The sequence below is a fragment of the Melanerpes formicivorus genome, unplaced genomic scaffold (assembly GCF_026170545.1).
Source record: "Melanerpes formicivorus ecotype bairdi unplaced genomic scaffold, bMelFor1.0.p_v2 SCAF_8, whole genome shotgun sequence".
Lineage (NCBI taxonomy): Eukaryota > Metazoa > Chordata > Aves > Piciformes > Picidae > Melanerpes > Melanerpes formicivorus.
The window spans coordinates 28,336,288-28,363,611 of record NW_027142360.1 but is presented as its reverse complement, the minus strand read 5'-3'; the positions used below and the strand labels follow the sequence as shown (position 1 = coordinate 28,363,611).

Below are 27,324 nucleotides of genomic sequence, written 5' to 3'. Positions count from 1 at the left end.
CACTTCCACAGTAAACAAGGAGGGGCTGAACTCCTCAGTGGCCATGCTGGGGGTACACAAGGTGATGCCATTGTATGGACATCAGGTGGATTAGAGGGTTGGAAGGCTGCTCTACAGACAAAGCAATGTTCAGTCAGATTTCTGGCCTTGTTGTTAAGGGGCTTTGTGAAAAACCAGGAGTGTCAGCAGCTGAAGCACAAAGCAAGGGCTCTTGGAGTGGTGTTTCAGGTCTGCCATGCCACTGTCCTGCCACATGACGATTAATCTTTCTCTGCTGTCATCACCTTGAAAGTCCTCAGTGAGATGCAGAACCTGCGAGCCCAGAACAGCTTGCAAGTGTAGAGCCAAGCTAACCCACAGTGCTTTAAATGTCCTTTCCCCTGTCAGATACTAATGTGCCTTCCTAATGTTTTTCTGAGGCCTTTCTCCAGTGGCTTAGAGTCTCTCTGTTGATCTTGATGAATTTTGGATTATGCCCTGGGGTAATGGCTGTGAAAATCTGAGAGCTGCAGAAAACCAAACTGTTTCTGATTCAGGGTCAATGGGCTCTTAATGGATGACAAGAATTTTACACCTACCATCAATGTACACAGTGTAACCCAAGGGACTTCAACTGTATTTAAACAAAGGGATCTGAAACATAGGCCATTATTCATTGCAGCAAAAGAAACCTTCATTCCCAAAGGAAAATGTAGAGGTTTTTTTTCTTGGTCATGCTTAGTAGCTGACTAATAGTCTCTAAGGTATTGTTTGAGTTCAGCTGGAGCCCTGGGAGCTTCTGTGCTGTGACAGGTGTGTTCCTCCACTTCTTATGCCCAATGATGCCAAGTGCACCTTTCAGTAAGTGTAACCACTTTTGTTTTTCTAGGTTAGTGGATGATCGGTGTGTGGTTCAGCCAGAGGCAGGGGACCTTGCTAACCCTCCAAAGAAGTTCAGAGGTCAGTAACTGGGGATTATTTTTCTTCATGGCTGGTGGGTGCACCTGGGCACTTGGCCTTACCAGACCCATAACTTGCCAGATGTGAACGTGCCGCCAAGGGCACGAGAGGTGGGTGGAAAACATGGGGAAAGAGACTCATTTGTAGTCCAAGAGTTGGTTGCTGTGACCAGTTCCTTGCTCCAGCCCTGCTCTTACTGTAAATGGGAAACAAGCTTGTGAAGGTTCAGAACTATTTGAGCTGCTGGTTTGTTTGTTTTTAAAGATAAGACAACATTTTAAGGGTTACCCCCAGATATTTCATCAGCTTCTTGTTTTGCTTTTGCTTAAAAAATGTATCTGATTTTTCTCAACTTCCTTAGACATGACCTTGTAGGTTTGGATAATTCTGCTGTTCTGCTTCTTGGGAGAAATAGTGCAGTGACAGCGTGCAGTTTCTGCTTCCTGAAAGCAAAAAATTACTCCTGTGGTATTAGAACTTCTGTGTATTTATAAGTAGGGAAGGAAATAAAACTTCTCAGTCTTGTCTGAACTTGCTTTAAGCCATTTGCTCTAGCTGTGCTGGAGCAGAGTCTTACTAGCTTGATCCAGACCTCTTTCATCTAGGTATTTTATGTCCAGTGTTTATTATACCATAGTATAGGCTGTGGTTGCAAAAAGAGCTGTGTTTAGAGCTCTGGGAGACTGGAGTTCTGTTTTTCCAGTGTATTCAAGACTTTTCTCTGCTGTGTATTCAGGAAACACCAGCAGTTGGTTCCACTTCCAGCTGTGAGCATTCATCACATTGGGAAATGTTGGAGACTGAGAAAGTGAGGATGTACACTTAGAAACCAACAGGAATAAATGTCGGTCACTGGCATGATGGCACAGAGTAACTGTGGAAGCAATGGTGAGAGCATCAGGTTCTCCAGTGTGGCTTTCAGGCTGCCTAACCGTGACCTCATCTTCTCACTGCTTGCAAATACATTTTTAATTCACAGCTTTCAGGTGGCACAACGTTTCAGGTGGAGATTCTTTGGATACCTTTTCTGTCACTTCACCACCCCAGTTGTGTTCCCAAAGTAGGAGCATATCCAGGTTTCTGGATGAGATGGGGGACATCAGAAAAGATTTGCATGTGCTGGTGTAATTGCAGAGTGCATTCAGATACCTTCCAGCCAAGGAGCAGAATAGAGGTCAGAAAGACAACCCTTAAGTTTCATTGTCTCTCACGTCTGAGGACTTGATGTTATACCTTGACTACAGCAGAGTTCTTTTGTTGCAATTGTGATGTTCTTTCTTAACTTGCAAAGTCAAAGAGGAAAAAAGTTGGTGGTTTGTTAAAAAGCAAACCAGAGCAACCACAAAGGTGATTTCAGGAACATCAAAAGGGTCGGGGCGCTTTGATCCAGGTTGTGACATTTTTGACCTCTCAATGCCAAGAGCATGGCATCAGTGGAGGCAGTGGCACTGGTATATGGAGAGCAAGTGGCAGAAGGGGATGAGACACAGACAAGATGTACAGCTCTTGTCTGCTGCTGAGGGAACGCGAGGACTGTGCTCCTGATTCACATCCCAGCTTCTGCAGGGGAATGTTTTCTCTTAGTCGTGGACAGATTGGGCTCTGCTCCCTGTTGCAGCCTCTCTCTCTAGCTTGCACATCCTTTTTTCTCTGGTTGCCTCGGCTCCTTCTTCCCCACAGCTTCAAACCTTTCCTATGACTCAAATTCTGCACTTCTTGGGGATCCCCTCTTCTACCTTTCTGTCCCTGCCACAAAATTTCTTACTAGATACTTTCCTCCTCCTCATGCTGCCTCTTAGCTCCCTTTGGCTCCAGCAGCCTCTCTTCCAGTCACACCATAAATCTTTCTGGTTTAGGATGCAACCATATCTGACTTGATTTTGAAGTGACTTACTTGGCTGTCGTTAGCATTGTGGTAGCATGCAAATCTCGATGAGCTACAACGTCCGTAGGAGGAGCTGAATTAGTGAAAAAGTGAGTTTTGTCACCTTAGGGGATGACTCACCATGCTATAACATCATGGCTGTGTTGGTGAGTGCCACATCCACTGGCATTTTCCTGCTGCTTCAGCTATGTGTAATCAAGTGGTATGCAGGAGAGTGGCTGCAGTGAAGATGAAGGCATCATGTGGCGCTTTTCTCTTTCAATTTGCAGGCCATGTTCTAAGTGTGGGACTAGCAGGGGTTTTGCTGAGACCACAACAGAAATTGCTCTCTAATTGGGATTTTGTGCCCGGTGCCACAGAGGTGTCTGTGTTCTGAGAGCAACCAAAAGCACATCTCTGGCATGCGTTGTTCAAGTTGTTAGCTCTGCTCAAGAGCACTGAGGCAGAAGAGTTGCTAAATCTTGTTCTTATAAAGAAGAAACTTAAGCAAAACTTATACTGCCCCCCCGTCCTGCCCAAGAATCTTCTGGGAAATAGGATGGTTTAAAACATGAAAGTTAATAAAACAAACAAAATCTGCTTTAAGTAGGTTCTTGACATAACAAGAAGACTTAGGCACGAGTGATTAACTGAATGGTTAGATATAAGCACCTAAATATAGCATCTCACAGCAGGAAGAGTAGGGCCTCTTTAGTAACAGGAGCTGCTGTCGGCGTGGTTGCAGCGTTCTTATCACTGGTGACTGAACTGGTGTTGGTTCGAGGTTAGAGCATGACCTGAGAGTCAAGTAAGTATGAGAAAGGCATGTTTCTGACAAGATGTTTAGATTCCAGGGGCTGACTCTGGAAATTAACATCAGAGGAGTACTTTGCTCTTTTTCCCTGTAGAAAACCCCCTAAACCCAGCAGCAATCCAGAAGGACTGTGGTTTCTTAACTGCTTGTATTGCTCCTACAGCCTTCACTCAGATCCAATTCAGGTATTGAGGTGCTGGCCTGAACTGCGAGCCTGCATAGGGAGATGTCCCAGGACAGCAGTGTCTGGCTTAGGTGTTTCCTTTGTTTTGTTTTTTTGAGTGGAAGGGAGCTATTCTACTGATTTCAGGACATCCTGCAAATGGAGCATTGTTAGGCCAAGGGAGGCTGTGGCCGTGTTCCATTTTGCGTCAAAGAAGCTGTGGCTCCACTCTGGAATGGCCCTAGGGTAGCTCATCCATGCACATCCAGAGTGGCAGCAGCCCAAGCGAGGTCCCACCTGTGTTTCCTGCAGTCTGTTGAGATGCCCCCAGAATGAGAACTCAAGGGCTGATCAAGCCAGGTGCTTCATGTGCTGGGTCTAATTGGAGCACTTGGTGCCTGCTGGAAACACTTGCCCCTCTGCGGGGCCAGGCCACAGACAGTGGGCAGGGCAGTGTGCGCCAGAGCAGCCATCCTGCAACAGAACTGCAATTTGCTTTAGTCTGGGACCTTTAACATGCTGCAGCTCCATGCTGTGATCGCCAGTGGGGAACCCTTTCAGCTTCCAAGGGGGAAAATAACACAAATAAGAGCTGCTTGTTGGTCAAATTCAGCAACTCTCAATATTAAATGACTTTAAATATTAAATGACCCAAGTTCCTAAATTGATTTAAACTGCTTACACGTAATAACCCTTTCATTGAGGCATCTGTAGTGAAAGTTTGAGTTCCTAGATGTCTCCCTCTTGCCTTTTTTAGTGTGTTCCAAGCTTTTTCTGCCATTGTTCTTTCCTCCTCTTTCCCTTCCCTTATGTTCCTATGTCCTGTCTCCTTTCATCCGCCCCTTTCTTCTGCCATTTTCCTTTTCTTTGTTGCCTTCTCCTACATGATTTGGGTTTGTCCTTATCTTTTCTTCTTGTTTCTCTCAGGTCTGCCATTTTTCATTTACTTAGAATCCTGATAGTTTTTTCTGTTATTGTTCTCAGGACTCCTCATTGCCCTACTGCTTGCTCACTCACATTCCTCCATTTCCATTCTCACTTCATCTCTCTTTTAACTTTCTGTATTTTCTTGAAGCACTTAGATTTGTATACACTGTGATTTACCAGCCCTGTCACTTCTGCTTACCCCTTTGTCAGCTTGCTGTTTTAAGTCAAGTCATGTGATAATTTCATTTGTTCAGCAAATTAGGATGAGAGGAAATGGCCTCAGGTTGCACTGGGGGAGGTTTAGGTTGAACATGAGAAGAAACTTTTTGACTGAAAGGGTGCTCAGAGCCTGGCCCAGGCTGCCCAGGGAGGTGGCTGAATCCCCATGCCTGGAGGAGGTGCTTCAGAGAGGCAGAGATGTGGTGCTGAGGGTCGTGGGTTATCCCCAGCCCTGGCAGAGTTAGAGAGTGGTTGGACTTGATGATGCTGAAGGTCTTTTCCAACTGAAACAATTCTATATCATGGAAATCTTCCGTGGTGGCCGAGAGTTGAATTTCTAACACGTAGGATTGCAATTGTGGTTGATATGTGTCTCAGCAGTGATAATTTGTCCTATTTTGTTACCTTCTAATAAGCCAAGGCCTGGAGTGTGTCTAGGGAGAGCTTTCCCTTTTTTCCCCCTTTTGTCAAGAAAGCGTGAACACATGTTCATTGTTTTAGAAATGCCTGGAGTGTGCAGTGTTTCTCCTTTCCTCCATCTTCACTTTGTGCACAGTGACTTTGTGAGAAAATGCATTAAAGTTTAGTGACTGACACTGGCTGATACTTTTAAGCTATTTACTTTAAAGCCATTTGTTTACCTTGAATAATGCCTGCTTCATTTGTGCCCTCGGGAAGAGACACACTTGTGCAAAATTCCATGGAGTAATGAGTTAAGAACCAGGACTATCCAGGAGGGTCTGGCGAGGTTAGGTGAGATGGTCTGGCTCAGGAACGGGTCACTAGACCGCCTGGAGGGCTGAGCTTTTCGTCTGCTGTGTTTGCTGGGAAGTTGCTTTATCATCTTAGGCCTCAGTTTCTCTTTTGTCCTGTTTATTTAAACTACAGCTTCTCTAGGGGCAGGCAGTGCTTTTCCCCTCCCCTGATGTTTAGGGCCACAATGCTTGAATTTGTGTGGTACCCTGTTGTTACTCTAACCAAGGTCAGTGGGAGGAAATCAGCAAAATGTAATGAAATGACCTGTTTATAATCACAGAATCACAGAGTGGTGGGGCTTGGAAGAGGCCTCCTGACGTCATCTAGTCCAACCCCACTGCTAAAGCAGGTTCACCTAGATCAGGTTGCTCAGGATCACAATGTCCAGATGGATTTTGGAAGTCTCCAGAGAAGGAAACTGCACAACCTCTGGTCAGTCTGCTGCAGGGCTCCAGAATCATCACAGGAAAGAAGTTTATCCTTAAGTTCAAGTGAAACGCCCTGTGTTCTAGTTTGTGCTCATTGCCCCTTCTTCTGTCACTGACAACCTCAGAAAAGAGCCCAGCCCCAATTTCTTGACTTCAACCCTTTAGGTATTGATCAGCATTAGCAAGATCCCCTCTCTGTCTTCTTCAGGCTACACAGCCCCAGGTCTCTCAGCCTTTCCTCACAACATCAATGTTCCAGTCCCCTCAGCATCCTAGTGGCTCTCTGCTGGACTCTTCAGTGCTTCTTTGTCCTTCTTGCAGTGGGGAGCCTAGAACTGGATGCAGTATTCCAGATGAGACCTGACCAGGGCAGAACAGAACCTCCCTCATGCAGCAGGCAGTTGTGCACATGGGAGGGTTCACAGACTGAGACTCATGAGGCTTGCAGAGGTTGCACGAAGTTGACACGTTGGGTACTGAAAGCTTCACACTCAACTCAGTTGTTCTGCCACCCTGTTTATTGGCAGAAAACCACACTGTTGGGTGATTGTGTTTTAAGCAGAGGGTATTCAGGCATAAGTGTCTCTGAGAGCATCTCTGTCACTATTCTGCAGACTGCCTGTTCAAGGTGTGCCCTATGAACCGTTACTCAGCCCAGAAGCAGTACTGGAAGGCCAAGCAAGCCAAACAAGGAAACCATACAGAAGCAGCACTGCTGAAGAAACTTCAAGTAAGAGACATCTGTATTTGTAATCTTATCTCAATCTGCAGGCTGTAGAGCTACAGTAGAATCAGAAAGAATAATAAGTGCCTTGGGAACCACCACCATGAGTGTTGCTATGCCAGCTTTATGTTCTCCCTAGCTCTCTTGCCTTCTGACTGGCATTTGTTGTCCTGATCTGTGTCTGTCTTTGTGCTGGGAGCTATCAGCAAAATACTGCTTTCAGAAATGATATCACGTAAAAATGGAGTTGTTAACACCAGGAGTGGTCTGTAGGTTAAGTCATGGTATTATTTTAGAAGTCCTTTCCCAGAGTTAGGTAGAGGGGTGGACAAAGAGATGTTTTCTGTAGCTTTTGCCTGGAGATTGCTCAGGTTTGTAGTTGTCTTTGCTTTTAGTCTGAGTGGTTCTTACCTGAATCACCAGGCAGATTTTTTATTTTGGCATCCAGTACAGTGTGGATGGAGCACCTCCTTTGTGTCTGGAACAGAGCTAGCCTAATGTTACAACTGAATGCATAGGGATAAGTGAAGGCGAGGTCCTGTCCAAGCTGGTTGATACTTTGACATGCAGTGGAGGGGCTGCCAGTGCCAGTCACAGTAAGGAAGGCCCATGGTGTGTGGCCACAGCAGGGTGCATAGCAGCTAGAGCCAGAAGCTGACAGTTGGTTCTGTGGCTGCATTTGATGCAGACTGTTGTGCTCGGCCTTGACTGTGTGTGGCCTGCCAGAGCTCTTTTGGTATGAGTCAGGTCTGCGTGTCCCTGCTCAGGGGAGAACAGGATGAGCGGGAGGAACGGTGACAGGGTGAACCTGGGCACAGGCCCTGCCTTTTCTGGTCTCAGGATCATACAGAATCATAGAATGCACTTGGGTGGAAGGGACCTTTGAAGGTCATCTGGTCCAACCCCCTGCAGTAAGCCAGTAGCTCAGGTTGCTCAGAGCCCCATAACATCTGACTTTGAATGTCTCCAGGGATGGGGCTTCCACCACTTCCCTCAGCAACCTGTTCCAGTGTCTCACTATCCTCACTGTAAAGAATTTCTTCCTAATGTCCAACCTGAATCTCTCCATTTCCAGCTCAGACCCCTTGCCCCTCGTCCTGTCACTACAAACCCTTGTAAAAAGTCCCTTCCCACCTCTCCTATAGCCCAACTTCATGTACTCTTCTCCAGGCTGAGCAGCCCCAGCTCCCCCAGCCTGCCTTCATAGGATAGGTGCTTCAGCCCTCTCATCATTTTTATGGCCCACTTCTGGACTCTGTCCAACAGATTCATGTCTGTCTTGTGTTGAGGGCCCTAGAGCTGGGCACAGTAATCCAGCTGAGGTCTCACCAGAACAGAGTGGCAATAGGATCAAGGATGAAATCAAGCACCTGGAGTTACTTTTTGTGCATCTCAGGTGTGATCCATAGGTTGTGATGAGGCAATTAAAGACCAGAGTCAGCAGGGAGGTGATGGTAGTTCAGAAGAGGATGCAGCAGCAGGACATGGGTGCTAATCCTTTCGGTGCAGTAATGCTTGCAGGTTGGAGGAAGCGTTTCACCTGTGGTGCCGTTCCTTTTCGGCACTCTCTGTTGTGGTAGCCAAAGACAGGTGTGGGGTTTACAGATTCAGAGCAGTAATCCTTCTCTTGCAGCATGCAGCAGAGCTGGAACAGAAGCAGAACGAAAGTGAGAACAGGAAGCTGCTGGGTGAGATTGTCAAATACAGCAATGTCATCCAGGTAAGGCCACTGACATCCACCTGCCTTCCCTTGGGCGTGCTAAGGGAGCAGCTCTTCCACCTCAGGGCACAGTGAAAATGAAGCCAGCCTCTGTGGTCTGGACTGGCAAGGGTCAGGTCAACAGCACTTGGTGAAGTTTACAATGTTGTGTTTCTCTGTTTTAAAGCCTACCAGAAGTGCTGCATGTCCATCTTTAAATAGTATGTCAGAATGTAAATTCCATGTGTAATTTGGTTAAATAAAGAGAGTGTTCTGAAGTGCAGGACAGCTTTCCTGTGCTGGAGAGATTCCTGAGGGTGACACTGTTCATGGGCCTTCCCCTGCCCGTGTGGCACGAGCTGTACATTGGTCACTGACACCTTTCCCTCGAGCTGAGATACAGCTCCTGTGCTCCTCAGCTGCAGCATGCTTGAGAGCTCTCCTCCAGGTTTGCTTTGGCTTTAAGAGGATTATCACAGATCCCCATGATGTGTGAGACCCTGCACCTCCTCTTTGGACTGAAGGCAGACAAAGCAGCAGCCACACTGATGGCTGACAATGCCACTGTTTGCAGCTGCTGCACATCAAGAGTAACAAGTACCTGACAGTCAACAAGAGGCTGCCTGCTCTGCTGGAGAAGAATGCCATGAGGGTGTCTCTGGATGCTGCAGGCAACGAGGGATCTTGGTTCTACATCCAGCCCTTCTGGAAACTGAGGAGTGAAGGTGACAATGTAAGTGGAGATACTGAATGTGTAAGTGGCAGAAGGGAGAAAGTTTCAGAATTCACAAGATGTCTCTGGGCATAAATCATTACATTTAGAGAAGAAGTCCTACTTGAAACAGTGCTTGGCACTAGAAGTTCTGTGTGTAACTAGAAAGTGTTACCAAATGATACGGTCTGGACTTTGAAATATTGCCACATTTGTGCCACATTTGCACCCCCAGAAGTTTGCAGATGACACCAAGCTGGGAGGGAGTTGATCTGCTGGAGAGTATGACGACTGGGACCTGGCCAGGCTGGATCCATGGGCTGAGGCCAGTGGGATGAAATCCCACAAGGCCAAATGCTGGGTCCTGAACCTGAGGCACAACCACCCCATGAACATTCCAGGCTGGGGGCAGAGTGGCTGGAAACAGCCCAGCAGCAAAGACCCTGGGGGTGCTGGGTGCCAGCAACTGAACAGGAGCCAGCAGTGCCCAGGTGGCCAAGAAGGCCACCAGCAGCCTGGCCTGGAGCAACAATGGTGTGGCCAGCAGGGCAGGCAGGGCTTGTGCCCTTGGACTCAGTACTGGAGAGGCCACACCTTGAGTGCTGGGTTCTGTTTTGGGCTCCTCACTCCCAGAAGGACATTGAGGAGCTGGAGCTGGTCCAGAGAAGGGCATAGCAGCTGGGGAAGGGTCTGGAGAACAGGGCTGGGAAGGAGCTGCTGAGGGACCTGGGGTTGTTCAAACTGGACAAAAGGAAGCTGAGGAGAGACCTTCTGGCCCTGTTCAACTCCATGAAAGGAGGTTGGAGCCAGGTGTGGGTTGGTCTCTTCTCCCTTGTAACAAGTGACAGGAGGAAAGGAAATGGCCGTAAGTAGCAGGAGGGAAGGATTAGGTTAGACATGAGAAGAAACTTCTCTGACTGTAAGAGTTTTCAATGTCTGAAATAGCCTGCTCAGGGAGGTGGCTGAATCCCCATCCCTGAAGGTGTTTCAGAGAGGCAGAGCTGTGGTGCTGAGAGCCACAGCTTAGCCCCAGCCCTGGCAGAGTTGGAGAATGGTTGGGCTGGATGATTTTAAAGGTCTTTTCCAACTCAAATGAGTCTGTGATTCACCTGAGCCCTTGCTGACTTGTGTAGAGGCATCTTTGCCAAGTCCACCTGTCGTGTGCAGATTCACAAAGGGGACAACTCATGGTTTAAGCTAGAGTAAAAGCTTTGTTGAAGTTGTTTCTGTGATAATACTCTGGCAAGGGTTTTTGTGAAAATATTTCTGGGTTTTGTGGCAATATTCCAGGCACCCTTGTTTTCAAGAGGTCAGCAGAGAATGTGTCTGGGAAATACATCCAATTTCTTTACATCTGTACCCGCCTCAACATGAGAATGGCCCCCATGCTTGGGACTGGCTTGGGTGGTCTGGGGAGTCTATTCTGGGTTGGTTTCAGCAGGTTTCTGGTGTGTGCCAAGAGGAGCGTGTAGGGAAAGCTCCATGCTGCGGCTGCGAGAGTTGTGCCATGAGATCAAAACTCTGTTCAGCTGGCTGTGGCTTGGTTTAGTGCCCACTGTGGAAAATTCAGATCAGCCTCTGGGGAGACCACGTGATGAACTGGCGTGCTTGTGGATGGTAGACCTGGCTGGGCATGCTGAGCCCCTCTGCCATGTGAAGTAAGCAGCCAAAGAGCCCCCTCAGGAGCTGAGAACGAAGCACCGCCACTTGAGTATTTTCTCTCTTTCACTTTGTGGTTACCCAGCTCCTGGGATACTCTCCAGGAGGAATGTGGTTGCTTGCAGCTCCTTTAGCCACTCTTTTGTGGGAAGGGGAGGGACTCCATTACCAGCTCCTGGTCAGGAGTCCCTAAAGATAGTCTTTCCTGCTCCATGCAGCCATCTGAAGGGTGTGTGAGAGCCTCTTCTTTTCCTCAGGCCTGCCGCAGAGAAAAGTGGCAAACATGAGTAGTCCTCTGGGCCACCTTTGCTTGGCTTCTTAGCAGGGGAAAGTAGGTGTTGTGGATCCAACATGAACCTGGTATTCTTTGGAAAGAATAAAGAGAGGTGCTTACTGCCTTTAGATTTGGGCTTGAGTTCTTAGAATAACATTAGTTCAACAGCTTCTTAATTTGTCATGCCCTAATGCTTGGGAAGTAAGTGCCTCTCCTGCTCTCCAGAGAGAGGAGCTGGAGTGCCTGGACTGTGATCTGCAAAGCCATCAGGAGTCCCGAGTCCTGAGAGCAGCAGATTGAACTTAGGCCTTCTATGCCATTCTCAGTACTATGGAACCTTTGACTTATGCTGATGTGGAGCAATAGGAGTTTGGAAGTGGTTTTGCGGGTCTGAAGAGTCTGCAGACCGTGGCAGGGATCCCTGTAGTGTCCCACTCTGTGGACCTCTCCCCTGGTTTGCTCCCTGTGGGACTGTATTTGATGGGCTCTGGCCTGTGTCGGAAACTGGCAGTTTTACTCCTAACTTAATGGCCTCCTTAGGAACCTGCCTGCTGCTCAATTTCTGTGACCAAGTGTTGCCTTCCAGAGCTGGGAGCTTGCTGTTGCATTTTACGGGGGGAAATCTCCAGATCCAAGTTTTTCCTCCTTTTGATTGGGCTCCAACAGATTTGATAATTTGCTGCACAAACTTCTGGTGCTAAGCATTAGCCCTTTGGCAGCTTTCCTGTAACTGCTCTGAGAGGAGACCTCGTCACCCTCAACAGCTACCTCAGAGGAGGGTGGAGCAAGGTGGTGAAGGTCTCTTCTCAGATGCAACAAGTGACAGGATGAGGAAATGGCCTCAAGGGAAGTTCAAGTTGGATGTTAGGAAAAATTTCTTCACAGAAAGGGTTCTCAGGCATTGAAACAGGCTGCCCAGGGCAGTGGTGGAGTCACCACCCCTGGAGGCATTTAAAAGAGGCAGAGATGTGGTTCTGAGGGACGTGGGTTAGTCCCAGCCTTGGCAGTAAGAGACTGGCTGGGCATGAGCTGAAAGGGCTTTTTCAGTTGAAACAATTCTGAGATGCTGAGTGATTGAAAGTAATGACCAAAAAAAACCTATGGCCAAAATCTTACAATAACCTGGTGTGGCTGCAATATTTTATGCTGGCTTTTGCTCCACATACAGCAGCTCTCCCGCAGTGCAAGTTGTGACTGAGGAAGGCGAGAGCTGTTACACAGCAACACCTGCACTGATAGCTGAGGTCAGCATTTTCAGCCTCCTGCCATTCTAGTGATCTGAAAGGTTGATCTTGCAGCATGCCCTGAGGGGTGGTCTCCGACTTGGGGAGTGCCCAGCCAGCTGTGGGAAAGTTCTGTTCATCTGATCTTTAAAGTCTTGTCAGCAATGCCACTGGCAGATGTGATTATAACATCAAAGCAGTGGAGACTCAGTGGCACTGCCATCAGTGCCCCTGTGGACCTGCTGAGATAGTTAGCCCAAGCAGTAGTCATTGCTACGGCATCTTCACACCTACTGCAACCCTTTGTAACTGCCAGCTTTGTGATCTGCTACACCTCTACTAGAGTATTTGCTCCTGCTTTGTGGTTGTGGGGTAGGTGTGGTGGTCGGGGGGCTGACTGGGTTTGAGAGTGGCAGGATCGCTCTGTGTGATGCCAGCACTGGGCTTCCACCCAGAAGAGAGAATGCAGTCAGTGGCTTTTCCCACTGCCCATGGACCCCCTCCAGCAAGAAGTGAACCAGAGGTGTTGCATGGATTTAAAACTTACCTTATGTGGGAAGAACTCCACTGCATCCAGGACTGAAGGATCTTGTAGGTTTATCTTGAATTCAAAAGCTGGTTTCTGATTGGCTTCACTATGAGTGTAATCATTGGAAGTTCTCACCTAGAACAGAAAGGAGTTTTGTCAAAGAAGCCAGGAGTTATCCTCAAAAGCTGCTCGTCTGATGCAACTTTAACAAATTCATGTCTACATGTAAGGAAGAAGTCCCAGGGACCTGTCAAACTATTGCCCATTGCTGGTCTGCAGCATAGTGTGGCAGGATGTGCTCATGGGGTACTAAGGGAAGAGGAGAAGGAGCTGATGATGCCAGATTTGATGTTACAGAGCAAACCCTTGGGAATCAATTGCTCTGTCTTCTACACTCCATACACTTCTACAGGCAGAAACTGGGGCATCTGGGCATGCAAGTGCTCAGCCTCCGGTGTTTTAGGCATGCTGGGGCATTATTTTGAACCAGAAACCAACTGGGTAGGAGATGGGAGGCAGTCAGAAGAGCAGACCTGCAGCTTGCCCAAGGCAGTCAGGTGTCAGGGAACAGGATTCCTTCTTCACTTTGCTTTTGTTTGCTGCAGAGGTGCACAGGAAACCTGTGAAATGGGCTCTGTCCCTTCCCAACCACACGTGGAGAATGGAAGCAAGAAACAGAAAGAAGGAAGAGAACATAGCACATCTCAAGACCTCTGTGGCAGCTGGAGAGCTGGCCAGCATTGAGAGCAGGTTACTGGTGTGAACTTGGAGCAGGATAGGAGACTAAGACAGGAACTGTCATGGCACTTAATGGTTCTTCATAAGATAGGTGCTTTACAGGGGAGCTCCTGTGCACGTCTCCTTTTGGTACTGCCATGGTAGTCACAGGCTTATTCCCAAGAGCCCTTCCCCCTGCCCTTTTCACTCTTCAATAAGATGCTCAATCATGTGCTGTCTTGCTGATTACATTGTTGCAGTCCTGCTGCGATGCTGAAGTCCTGATTCGCCTTTGCAGGATGCCAGCCTGATGATTTTTTGATTAACGAGTTGTCTGGTCATAACTTCTGTATATGGACTGTAAGTAATGTCTGTGTGAAGCATGGCATGCAGGAATGTGTTGCATAAGAGATGTGTATGAAAGGCATCTTGTCATTATTTGGGCTCCATTAGTGACCTTTTCTCATGACTTGGATCCTGTTGGATCTCCTGTGTACGCCGAGCATGGTGATGCTGCCTTTGGCTGCTGTGTTGGTAAAGAGCAGGCAACGTTCTCCTTCACCTCTGCTGTGAGTGGGCCGCATCCACATGAGGCTCAACTGGGCTCTGCTCTTTCATAGGAGACCTGCTGGTGCAGAAAGTGGTTTTGTTTCTTCATTCTGCAAAAGAAAGCATGGCTTGTGCAGCATTTCACGGTGCAGAAATCACACGTAGCCACTTGTCTGCCTGTGTGTGTGCTTAAAACTGCTGTGGACCACAGAAGCAAAGCAGAACTCAATGCAACCAATCTATGTGGATTGATTAATTAAAAATAAAAATTAAAAATAATTGGTTTTCCCCCTCCAGGTATGAATTGAATTCTCCATATGCATGTCTCAGGCACTTTGTAGGTCAAACATTTTCATATATTGTTTCGCCCTGTCTTTGCAGGTGAAGAGTTGCATAGGTATCAAAATGTGTTTGCAGGGTGTCAGCTAGGAATACCTCATGCATAGAGAAGGTGTCTCAGCTGAGGTACTTGCTTCTGTGCTGACCTCCAGACGCTGCTTAAGGACTGACAGCAGAGGGGATGAGTGTGCTCACCTCCCCCTGAGTTTCCAGCACTTTATTTCCTTTCCAGATTGCAGTCATAAAGACTGCAGAGCTCCTGAGCCTGTCACGGCGTTTGCCAGATGGTCCACAGACCTGGGGAGTTACTGGGCTAAAGAAGTCTTCTCACAGGCAAGATTTTAAGGCTTTTGTGAAAGACACATTGAGGGCTGAAGGTTTTGCTGACAGCAAAGAAGGGAAAGAAGTCTTGCTCCCTGACTACATCTGAGCTTTCTTTGCCTTTTGGCTGGCAGTGTCTGTGGGATAAAGTGTAGCTAAGGTAACTTCTAGATGAACTGGAGTCACCATCATTGGAAGTGTTCAGGATGAGGCTTGATAGGGTGCTTGGTTGCATGGTTTAGTTGATCAGGTGGTGTTGGATGATGGGTTGGACATGATGATCTTGAAGGTCTCTTCCAGCCTGGTTTATTCTATTCTATAGTTTAGCCTGGAGAAGAGGAGGCTCAAAGGAGACCTTCTTGCTCTCTACAACTACCTGAAGGGAGGTTGTAGCCAGGTGGGGGTTGGCAGGCAACCAGCACCAGAATAAAATGACACAGTCTCAAGCTGTGCCAGGGGAGGTTTAGGCTGGCTGTTAGGAAGAAGTTCTTCATAGAAGGAGTGATTGGCCATTGGAATGTGCTGCTCAAGGAGGTGGTGGAGTCACTGTCACTGGGGATGTTTAGGAAGAGACTTGATAGGGTGCTTGGTACCATGGTTTAGTTGATCAGATGGTGTTGGGTGATAGGTTGGACTGGATGATGTCAAAGGTCTCTTCCAACCTGGTCTGGTCTATTCTATTCTATTCTCTGACTGACCCACTCTTGTAATTTGCAGGTTGGTGTCTATTTCATGATCACGAGTATCTGCTGACTTTGGTGAGAAGTTTACTAAGAACCATTCATTAGTGCGAAATCTGGAGCCCAGGCAATAGCAGAGGGACAGGGAAACAGAGCCCATATGTGAATTACCTGCAGATAACTTCACTGAGTGCCATTCCTAGAGCATGCATTTGAGTCATCTTCTGAAAAGGTTAAATTACTTCATTTGTTGGATAACTATATAGGTCTAAATTACATTTTATTTCTGACTTCTAGGTTGTTGTGGGAGATAAAGTTGTTCTCATGCCAGTCAATGCAGGGCAGCCTCTACATGCCAGCAACATTGAGCTTCTAGATAACCCTGGCTGCAAAGAGGTGAGTTCAGTGAGGGGAGGAGGGGTAATTGCTGATCTGAGATATATTATTCATTGTTCTCTAGTGGTAACTAGAGCCCACTATCAGCCCATCATGGGCTAGATGCCATAGTTAAATGTTGGTTCCAGCGTGGCCTCAAAACACCAAGGTGAAATATTCTTGGCACACTGCTGGCTCATGTTTAGGCAGCTGTCAATCAGCACCCCCAAGTCCCTTTCTGTTTGGCAGCTCTCCAGCCACTCTGACCCCAGCCTGTAGCTCTGCATGGGGTTGCTGTGGCCAAAGTGCAGCACCCGGCATTTGGACTTGTTGAATGCCATCCTGTTGGCCTCTGCCCATCTGTCCAGTCCGTCGAGGTCCCTCTGCAGAGCCCTTCCACCCTCTAACTGACCAACATCTGCTCCCAGCTTGGTGTCATCTGCAAATTTGCTGATGGCTGACTCAATCCCCTCATCCAGATCATCAATGAAGATATTGAACAGGATGGGACCCAGCACTGGTCCCTGGGGGACACCACTAGTGACTGGCTGCCAGCTGGATGTGGCACCATTCACCACCACTCTCTGGGCTTGGCCCTCCAGCCAGTTCCTAACCCAGCACAGATGTGATATCTGAGAAAACCAGAATATCTCAGGAAGAAGAGAGCATACCCCAAGACTGTCACTGTGGTTTGTTTGCTTTCCCCCAAAGGTAAATGCTGTCAACTGTAACACAAGCTGGAAAATCACTTTGTTCATGAAGTTCAGTAGTTATCGAGATGATGTGCTGAAAGGAGTAAGTATGGATCGGTTCCTTTAAACTTGTTTTCTTAATCTGAAAAGCCATGCTGTATTGGATGCCAAAGAGACCTCACACGGTGAGTAGCAGAGGAAATGAAGATCCCTCACTACTGTCCTTTGACAGACAGAATATATTTCCTTTGTGTTACTGTCTTGCCGAGCGAAACCGTCTGGATTGTGCTAGCTTCCAGCCCCTCTCAGAGAGAGCTGAGGATTCATGAGAAGAGGTGAAGTTCAAGTGCAAGGTGATGAGGGGTCTGTGCCACTTCCATTTGTGCCAAGAAGCCACAAGAAGGTGTAGCAAGCGTACAGAAAATGGAAGATGACAACAGCTGCAATAAGAGAGAGTAACTTTAAATGCTGAGAGATTGCACAGCTGTGTGCTTCCAGATCACTTCCTGAGATAAATTCAATTTTCATTTTAAAGAAATACATTTCATTTGTTCTCACTTGGACCTTAAGTCACTATCAGCTGGCTATTTTCAGCAGGTCTCATGGGTTTTGAGAAAGAATTTGAAAGGGAAAATAGTCTATCTGTGTAGGCCTGTTTGGGGATGGTGTTTCAAACCTTGGGGAGAGGCAGAAAGAAGCAGAACTTGTACCAGCAAAAGAAATAGAGAGGGCCTTGGGTTTGGTTGCAGAGTGAAAGAGATGAAGTAATGTGACGTTAGAAAAATCAGATCGCTTTCTCTAAATCCTAAGGGAGATTAGAAATAAAGAATCCATTTAGCAAAGTTAGCTAGAATGAAAAGTCACCTTAGGTTGGTTGTTGCCCACTGTCCACTGCAGTGCTCTGAATCAAGTTGTGTTTTCACCCTGGTGTGTGGGCCTGCTGCAGGACTGAGTCCTCTCGTCACCTTTCCAGACTCAGTGCCTGGGCTTCCTGCTCTGCCCTGGCAGCTGCCTCAGCGATAGCAGACTGAGCATTTTGTTGAGCTGCTCAGAGGCAGGATGAGGCTCCTGGCTTTGCTTGCCAGCTGATAATGCTGCCTTACCACCTTTAGGGAGATGTTGTCAGGCTGTTCCACGCAGAGCAAGAGAAGTTTCTGACCTGTGACGAGTATGAGAAGAAGCAACATATCTTCCTTCGTACTACGCTGCGCCAGTCAGCCACTTCTGCAACGAGCTCTAAAGCGCTGTGGGAAGTAGAGGTATCTCTTTGCTCTCTATAAATATTGTAGGACCCAAAGGCCAAGGTTCAGTGAAAATGCTTTGCCACAACATGAATCATTCATAGCCTCTTGATATCACCGTGCACTGCCCCATGGCTGTGATTCCTTTAGGAAGTGCTTGGTGTGGGATTAGTGCTGCAGAGATGCTTTGCTGCTGCATGCCTGTGGAGGGGACATTTGCCTACTGCATCTGCTTGTGTTAAAGTCACAGTCAGACTCAGACGGGATGTGAACGGCGTGATTTTGTCATAGCCAGTCCAGTGACACTCACGTGACCCCTGAGGGCTTGTATTTGCCTTCATGTGCAGTACAGGAAACAGGAATTCACAACTGACAGGAGCTCTCACAGATGCGATTGAACCCATTCTTCTGCTGCAGGGCACATCAACAGCTGCTTACAGTTAGCCTGGATATTTTGAGAAGATGACTAGCAAATCTATTTTTTAACTGAGGCACATTAGAAACTTGCTATTACAGTAATGCAAGTCCCATAGCCAGAAGTTCTCATGAGCTGAACAAGCAGCTCCTTGCTCAGCCAAAGGGTTGATCTTTGTCTGAGGAAGGACTGTATGGAAGAGAGTACATTGCACTTGTAGCTGCCTGAGATCGCTCCTTAAGAGAGACAAGCACTGCTAGGCTCAAAGGTACCAAATGACCTACAGCTGAGCCAAAGGGAAAAAGAAAGAACCTCAGATATTACAAATGATGTGGGGCAACTCTATCACTTCAGTGAAATTCTGTCAGAAGCCTCTGGTGTTGTCACAGAGCCTGCTGTAAGTGCTGAAACAATGTAAGAGGGTGTCAGCTTTCCTTTCACGCAGCGCCTGTGGAAGTGCAGAGCACCTCTGCTGTTTTCCAGAGCTCGAGATTCACACCAGGTCAATCAAAGCAAAATGTGGCTCACTGTATTTGCAGGGGGCAGATTAATGAACACCTGGACAGTTGTAGGAGGCATATTTCTGGCACCTGACAAAACAGTGATGAGTGGTCGTTGTCTATGGTGGGCCTAGTGTGAGCACAGAATTCCTCTCTCTGCTAGACAGTTTATAATTAGGTAGTTTTCATATTTTTATTCTGAATGAACTGTAAGAAATGCTAATGATCTAAGCATGATCTTGAGGAGCACAACTGAAATCCATACTTCTTTTAGGTTGTCCATCATGACCCTTGCCGAGGAGGGGCAGGACAGTGGAACAGCTTGTTTAGATTTAAACATTTGGCAACTGGAAACTACTTAGCTGCAGAGGTAAGAATGCCAGTTGAACAACTGGTGCTGTGCTGCCTCTCCAGGCATTCTGTGTGTCCTGCCAGTTCAGAAATGCCGTAGTAGGTAGGTCCACGATGGAAGCCTCTGAAAAGATCTTACATCGGGTCTGTCTGGGGAGACCTGGGTGTGCACTCCTATGTCACATGCTGTGCTCCTGCAGCAAAACGTTGCAAGGGAAAATTTTGTGAGCTACAGCCCACTAGGAGGTGACTTGTAGATGGCATCTAACCTTAAGTTCAGCTGTGCTGTTGAATCTTGGCTGTGCTGTTGTCATGGCAGCCAGGGCAAAACACATTGTTAAATATCTACCATATCCACACCGAAAATCCTTAGATTCCTTTATCTCTGTGCTCTTATTTGCCCTTGATTTTTATAGTAGTGTTGTGATCAGTCAAATATTCTTTGCTGGCTCAGGCAGCCATATCCATAAAGCTTTCAGTGCTGAACTGAATGCAAGGTAATCTTTGAGCTCAATCACAGGCATCTGAGTGCAGGCACTGAAGTGGACGCTCTGAACTGCTCTAATTCAGGAGTTGTCATTCCTCCTTTTCCTGCAAGCACTAGACTCCTTGACAAAATGTTTCCTTGGTGCTGATTTCAGTGTATTGATCTCTGCCAGCCAGCACATTGTCCAAAACACCTCTGTGTTCTGCAGCAACTTGATGAGGGACAAACTTGCGTGTTGGTGTCAATCTACTGCAAGCCCCAGGAGGGCTTGTTTTCGCCCCAAACACCTGAGCCAGGTCCTTAGTGGGAGATTTAGACTCTAAGACACCAGCTGAGATCCAGGCTGCTGAGTTTTGCTCTCATCTTCACAGTTAGCAGTCGCTTAGAAAAAGTTCTGCAGAAGATTCTTTTTTTAGCCCCAGTTACAGCAGAAAGACCCAAGTTATTCTGAGGTTTTATATTTATAAAGAGAGCCTGTAAGGTTAGGTGAAAATTGAATGCTTCAAAGTAGCAAAGATGTTTCTAGTATTTTTTTTAAAGTCTTTTCAGTGCTGTGGCACATATAAAACACACCCAATGTGTCTGTGTGTGGGAGCCAGCTGCAATTTACTTGGACAGCTTTCAAAGGCTGCAGGTTGGGACCATACAGCTGTGCCTTTCTCATGAGCACACCTCACCTTCTCAATATTCTAATCACTAGGATAAAAGTCTCTTTGAACTGAATGTCAGCTTATTGATTGTGCTGAACCCAAACCTGCACCTTTGGTACTGTTCTCCAGCCGTATGGCAGCTCCAGTTCTGTGATTTCTAAGCTGGTTGCTTTGTACTGAAACTCTTAACACTCATCATGTAAGGATGTTACACAGAAACATGTGTGTCCCTGGAGCACAGGAGAGGCCACACCTTGAGTCCTGCATTCAGTTTTTGGGCTCTCAATCCAAGAAGTACTTTGGGGGGCTGGAGTGTGTCCAGAGAAGGGCAAAGAAGCTGGGGAAGGGTCTGGGGAACAGGTCTGGGGAGGAGCAGCTGAGGGACCTGGGGGTGTTTCAAGTGGATAAGAGGAGGCTGAGGGAGACCTCATTGCTCGCTACAACTCCTGGGAAGCAGGTTGAAGCCAGGTGTGGGTTGGTCTCTTCTCCCTGGTACCAAGTGGTAGGAGGGGAGGAAACGGCCTCAAGATGCACCAGGGGAGGTTTAGTTTGGACATCAGGAAAAAATTCTTGACTGAAAGGGTTCTCAAAGCCTGGCACAGGCTGCCCAGGGAGGTGGCTGAATCCTCATCCCTGGAAGTGTTTCGGAGAGGCAGAGACGTGGTGCTGGGGGCCATGGCTTAGCCCCAGCCTTGGGAGAGTTAGGGAATGGTTGGGCTGGGTGACCTGAAAGGGCTTTTCTAACTGAAATGGTTCCATGATTCTATATAGGCACTAAGAAGAAATGCAGAGTTAAGTCCCTCTAAGCCTCTGAGGTGAGATGGCTATTGCTAAAATAATCTCATTCTGTCTGCAAATACCAGATCAGAGGCTAGCCTCAGATGCTGCAGACAGTACTAGAGGCAGGGTCCATTGCTTGTGAAGCACCATGAACACACATAACCAGAGTGTAGAGGGTGTGAGGAAATCCTTGTGTTTCTGCTCTGTTGGTCAGACTGAGCTGGGGTGACCAGGTGCCTGGGGCAAGGTGGGCAGCACACCTGCTAGGGTAACTGCTAAGATAAATCAGGGAAGAAGGTAGGCTTCATCTTTACCTTCTGAGAGTCTGTGTAACTGGGGCCAGAAGCAAGCCTGTGGATTCTCCCTGTCCCTTCCAGGCAGTGCATGCAGTACTGTTGTTGCTGCAGAAGGTTGGCTGTGCCCTGAAGGTCTTCTCCATGCAGGAGTGAGAACAGCCTGGCCAATGCAGCAGGTTGAAGCAATGAGCTCAGAGGTAATGGCAGAACCAAACTTGTTTCTTCTGACTCGTAGTGTGCTTTGCTCTTCGAAGCAAATTGCTGCTCAGGGCAAGCCTCTTGTTCAGCAAGGCTCCCGGGAACAGCCTTGTCTCTGGTGCCAGTGGAATGCGAGCATTTTGGCTAAGGGTGGATGGGTCTGGACTTCTTCCAACGGTTTTTTCTCTTGTGCAGCCATCCCCCCTGCACTTCTTAGACCATTGTAGGACTGAAGCCTCTATAACAGCTACTTCTGACTTCTACATGTGACATCAATGGCTTGTACAGGATAGTTTCTTTCTAGAGAAACTTAGGAACCTTGTTCTCTTTAAATTGAGAGCTGCTGTTGATCTTGGTTTACATTCTTTTAAATGGATTTCTGTTATGTCTTGGTATTAAAAATACTCACCTGCCTTATATGCTTTTATGTGAGTAGGCAGAGCCGTACTGTTCATAATAAATGTAATCCTGTTGTAATCACTGGAGTTGGATCACGGTGAGATGGCGGAGTGCATGTTCAAGTCAACATTGACAGAAAGCAATCCTCTCCTGCTTCCTCAAGAGGACACAGTAAAGAAGTGGGGGCTGGCTGCCACAAGAATAGAAAACAAAGCATTTCATGAGGTTTGAATGAAAACTGCAGGTTTATGAGAGCAATAGTATCCTCAGATTTAGGTCAGATTAAAAGAAATGTGAAAGAGAAATGAGTTCTTAAACTTGAAGCTCTAAAGCAGGATTAACCCCTTGGAGCCCTGGAGAAGTTTTCTCTGGACTTCTATGTACTTCTTTTTCACTTGCGTAAACTGCTGTGGAGACTCAAGTGCAGCACAGGATGTTTTGTTGAGGCAGTTGAATGCTTGAAGGTCGCAGTTTGAAGCCCTTCCATATCCAGTTTTTGATTACTGACTGTGAACTTTTGTGTTCAGCAAGCAAAGAGGGATCAGTGTAATTAGTTAGGGTCACATGGAAGCAAGCCTTTGTGGAACGATTTATTAACCTACTGATCATATAGCTCATGCAGAGGAGGAAAGCAGCGTGGTGAACGCTCGGTGGTGGCAGAGAGCTCGGTAAAGATGGCCTCGCTTGACTGGGACATGCTTTGCTCCAGGACACCAATTTGCAATGGGCGAAGGGCCCAGCAGATGGCAGCATTCACCCGGAGCGTCGCTCGCTCCTGGGCTCCTTGTGATGCTGCTGGACCCCCCTACCTGCAGCCTGCTTCGGAATCTTCCGAGTGCTGCTTTCCCAGCCACTCCTGGAAATGCTAACACAGCATTCGGATTAGTTTGTCTGTTGGGCTTGGTGATTACAGGTTCTTGCAAGAAATAGGCCTTGCCAAGGTGGCAGGGTGAACTGGGCACCATAAGCTCTACTTCTGTTCTTTTGTCTCCTAGAAGTGTGGGTTTGTTTAAAGCACTGTGAGGAGTGAAAGCTGGTTTACAGCTACATGTGAAGATGTGGAAGAGGTCCAGAGAGTGGAGGAGGAGTGTGGGTTACTGATTTACAGAGCCAGTCTGACTGGTTCCATAGACCTAAATGTGTTGCTTCAGAGTGAGAGCATTTACTGTCTATTTAGCAAAATCCAGAGCTAGATTCTCCAGGGGTTTTAAGAACCTTGGTACTGCAGCTCAGGTTCTTGGCCTGCCTTGTTTTGGCTTGAGTGGTAGTTAGGAACTGCATTGGCATGCATCTGCCTGCAAATACCTCCAGAGATCTTGGCAGAAGGACGGTGTCCCACAGCCAGCCGGTTTGCAGCAGTGCTCTGTGCTCGGCTTGGCTTTTCCAGTCCTGCCTGCATTTGGGTCCTGTTTGTGTGCACAGGAGCTTTAGAGGAGGGGAAGTGTGGAGCCACTGCTGCAGCAGTCGCTCTCTTTAGGTCATCATAAGGCCTGCTTCTGTTATTAAACATCCATAATCTGCTGGTACTGCACTTTGGTGTGGTTCAAAGCAGCCCATACAGATGTGTGCTCTGATCTTTAGTGCATTGGATTTTTGCTTTAGTATTTCTAGATTACTTAAGCTTCTATTCAGTTATATTTGTGCCTCTGTATTTTTGGGTGGAGGTTTAGGAGGCTTCCCCCTGTTTTTGTTTTGAGTTGGGGATTTTTATGCTGTGGGGGTTGTTGGTTTGGTGGCTTCACTGCTGTTGTTTTGGTTTTCTTACGGCAAGGGCAAATACCTGGGGCAGGAAGGTGTCAGAGCTGCTGCTCCTCGCTGGTTTTGGCTAACAGGTGGCTCTGTTACTGAACAGGGCAAGAAAAGTCCCTCAGCCCAGCGAGGTGCTGGGAAGCAGCCTCTCTGTATTTCTGCGCTGGACACTTTTGGGATCGCTCCACCCGAATGAGCCAAAGCCAGCAAGGCTCAGTCCATGTCTGCTTGCGTCTCAGTCATCATTATCACTGCTCTGGTACATTCATGTTGCCTCATGGAATTCCTTACATAGGTAAACTCCTGTATCTGTGCCCATTATGTACTGTGGGGGTCCCCTGTTGGTTTGGGCCATACTCCCTGTGGCCTTTAGATGCGCTTCTTTGTGCATGTTCTTTAGGCTGTCTGACACGGCTGAAGAGACAAGCTGAACCAGTTTGCTGCTCCTAACTTCTTTCTCAAGCTCACAGGTACAACCTCTTATTATTTACACAGTTGATAATTCTTGGTGTACACAATGGACACACTTTGTGAGGATTCCAGATCCCTAAATGCTCCTGGGTTAGTCTGGTATCAGTTCCTCCCAGGCAGGGCTTGCTGTCCCTGTGCCCTTACGCTGCCTGTCATCAGCACCATTCATCAGCAAAACAGCAGCAAAAGGCAATCCTGAGCTGAAGGGCCTTTGAAGATTTTTAAACTTCCCTCCAGTGATGCTGGTCAGGAGCCTTGTGCTGGTGCTGACTGGAGTGTGCTAAGGGGAGTCCGAGCCAGCCTTTCTCTGGCAGGGTAATAAAACGGCAAAAGTTCTGTGGATGCCACTGCAGTCTTTGAAATTGTGCCAAAGCCCTTTGGATTTAGTGAAAGCTAATCGGTAGGATATTAGCAAAGAAAGCCCAGTGAAGATGAAAGATTTGAGAAATGGATTTTTTTCTTTTTTACACTGGCTTTTTAATCCTGAAGCACTTGCCCTTGTTGATGGGGTAAGGTGTTACCAGGCTGGTTATCCAGGGAGGGGCTGGAGTCGCCAACCCTGGATGTGTTTAGAGGTCATTTGGATGTGGTGCTTGGGGCTATGGTTTAGGGGTGAACCTTGCAGAGTAGGGTCATGGGTTGGACTTGGTGATCCTGAGGGTCTTTTCCAACCTGAATGTTTCTGTGATTATCAGATTAGATAGAAACTGGTTACATGTATTGAATCAGATCCTTTTAGTCTTTTGGCTGCCAGGGTTCCCTTCATAAATGCAGGTTTTAACCAAGGCATTAAAATGCTCACTTAGCTGAAATTTTGCAGTCTAGTTCTTTCCCTGACAAGTTGTTTTAAATATCCTTTACCTAGTGAACAAAATTTGATTAAGATCAACATGAGTGTTTCTTTCTCCAAACTGCTCGCTCTCTCTCTCCTCCTTAAGTGTCCAAAAATATCCTGCTTGTGTACTTTCTGTGAGTTCCTCTGTACAGGAAAGCAGCATTCAATATGAAGATGAAATGCCAGGCTGCCCAGAGTATGGACTGAGGTTCAGAATTCAGGTGTTGGATGGTAGAGGATATCTTGCCACGGGAAAATGCCTAAGAATAGAATTAAAGCCAGTTATATCTTAAGGGTCTCAGTATGTTAGGCTTGAGCATGGGTGAATCTCCTGAGGAGAATGTCTTGAGCAGAAACTTCTCACAATTAGCATCATAGTCTTACTTTCTAAACATCTGCAAAGAATTCTACTTGATTTCATTAGCAACAAGGAAAAAAACTTAATGCTGTTATTTTCAATGATTCTTTTGTTTTGGAGTCCTGTTGAAGAAGGTGGAAGTGATCTTGCATAAATCAGGAAGAGCCTTAGATTTTGGAGTGGTAAGACTGTCACTTAGCTCATCCTGCCATACTTGGATGTTGAAAGGGGCTCCAGACAGGTCTGATACGACATACAGCCCTGTGTGATTTATGCCTCTACCTGGAGAATACAGTGTGGGATAACAGCTAACAGTCTGACTTTCAGAGATGCTCAGCACCAACCACCTCAGCTGAAATCAAAGCTGAAGCAGCAGCTGCTCAGCACAGCTGAAAATGGGGCCATGAGCATCAGCCCTAAACCAGCATCGCATCATGTTTGTGACTTAAGGTCAGCATCTCCACTCTTTCTCTGAACATCTTTTTGGGTTTATTATTTCTGTTAGAGTGGGACAAGAAGAAACATTAGGGATGTGCTTAAAGTTTTCATGTGAGCCTTCTGTCTCCCTTGGCCTCAGTCTGAACTTTTTTGGAGATGCGAGGACATCTGTTAGCCATTGTAACGTGGGCAAGCAGTGTCGCAGGAGAGACCTTTTCTTAGTTTCACCTGTTGATGCTGTATGTTCTTTAAAAGCATCATCGAAGTGGAAGCAAGCAGCTGAAGAACAACACAATTCAAGGTCAAATTCTTGCAGGGTAGACACCTGCCTTCACTCAGGCCCTTTGAGCATTGTAGCTTTGTTTGTGTGCAGACCGAGTCCTCAGTGCTGTCTGGTAGCAAACCTGAGGTGACCCAGATCTCCTCCCGATTGCTCACAGCCCACAGAATCTGAAGGCAGGGTAGAATTTAGCCTTTCTGCACCTTCTCTGCCTCTGAGCTGGAAGACTGCTGTGTCTGGCTGGGACTAAGGAGAGCTGCCTGATGATTTTCTCTGTTCTTGATGGAGGACCAAAGGTAGAGAGCTCAGTGTGGCTGTTAGGGTGGGCAACTGGAATTGCTTTAAGGTGTCAGGTGAACAAATTCCATGCTGAAAGAGATGTGAGAACTTAGAAAGAGCCCAAAGCTGTATGGAGAGTTGCACGTGTACCTTCCAGCTGCCTGCTCTTAGGTGTTCATCTCCCATCGCTGCTGTTGTGTAACAGAAAGAGGCAGGAGTTGGAGCTGGGAGACTCTGAGAATGCCATGGAGGAGCAAAATGCAGCATTTGGGATGAGTCCTAATGCAGGGAGGAAAGCAGGCTCTCAGAGTTAGGTTTGTGAGGGTAGCCCAGTGGCTAAACACTGAAGACAGGAGAATTAACTGTTGGTCATTTCTGTGTTAGCACACCAAGGCATGACAGAGGAAAGGGATTTTCAGCTACTTTAGAAATACCAAAATGGTTTTCTCCTTTCCTCAGGGCGATGGTGTGGAGAGGAGCTGGCTTTTCTCCAGTAAAGGGGCAGAAATGACACAGTGTTAATGAAAACCTTATCTGTGTAGGAAAAGTTCTTCACAGTAGTTGCCTGTGTGATGTTAGGCGTATGATGATGTGATACTGAAAGGTTCTGCTGGGATTGGTTCAGCGTGCCCCATGCAGTTCAGTTCTGGCTTTTCCACAGTGCCAAATTCCAGCCAGGAAGGTGACTGTGCCTGCCTGGAGATGCACACGTGCTGTCGCTGCCTCAGGAGCTCGATTACCTTACATAACTAATAACCACAGTTCAGCATTTGCGGTGCTGGGCTGGCATATCCTGTGTCAGGGAGCACGGTAAATACTGAGGCAAAGCTGTTTCATTATGTAAGCCGAATCTTGGAAGGTTTCATGTGCAGCCAGGGTGTGGGTGTTTGTGTTTATTTGAGTATCTCTGCCTACATAATCCCTCATCCTCTAGTCTACACATTTCTCTTGTCTGAAGTGAAATCACATTAAACACTGTTAAATAGTAATGCTT

At 47.2% G+C, this 27,324-nt stretch overlaps 1 protein-coding gene across 5 annotated transcripts in view; it reads left to right on the top strand.

Moving 5' to 3' along the window:
- The window catches only part of ITPR2 (inositol 1,4,5-trisphosphate receptor type 2), a 171,733-nt gene that overhangs the window by 22,007 nt on the left and 122,402 nt on the right, over positions 1 to 27,324 (top strand). For 4 of the 5 annotated variants that reach the window (XM_068142875.1, XM_068142874.1, XM_068142876.1 and 1 more), the window contains exons 2-9: positions 869 to 939; positions 6,725 to 6,840; positions 8,468 to 8,554; positions 9,108 to 9,266; positions 15,834 to 15,932; positions 16,623 to 16,706; positions 17,716 to 17,862; positions 19,034 to 19,129. In XM_068142875.1, coding sequence (XP_067998976.1) covers positions 869 to 939; positions 6,725 to 6,840; positions 8,468 to 8,554; positions 9,108 to 9,266; positions 15,834 to 15,932; positions 16,623 to 16,706; positions 17,716 to 17,862; positions 19,034 to 19,129 — 859 coding nt within the window. Of the gene's footprint in view, positions 1 to 868; positions 940 to 6,724; positions 6,841 to 8,467; positions 8,555 to 9,107; positions 9,267 to 15,833; positions 15,933 to 16,622; positions 16,707 to 17,715; positions 17,863 to 19,033; positions 19,130 to 21,501; positions 21,521 to 27,324 lie in introns of those variants that run through there. The other variant, XM_068142878.1, reaches the window with a different exon arrangement.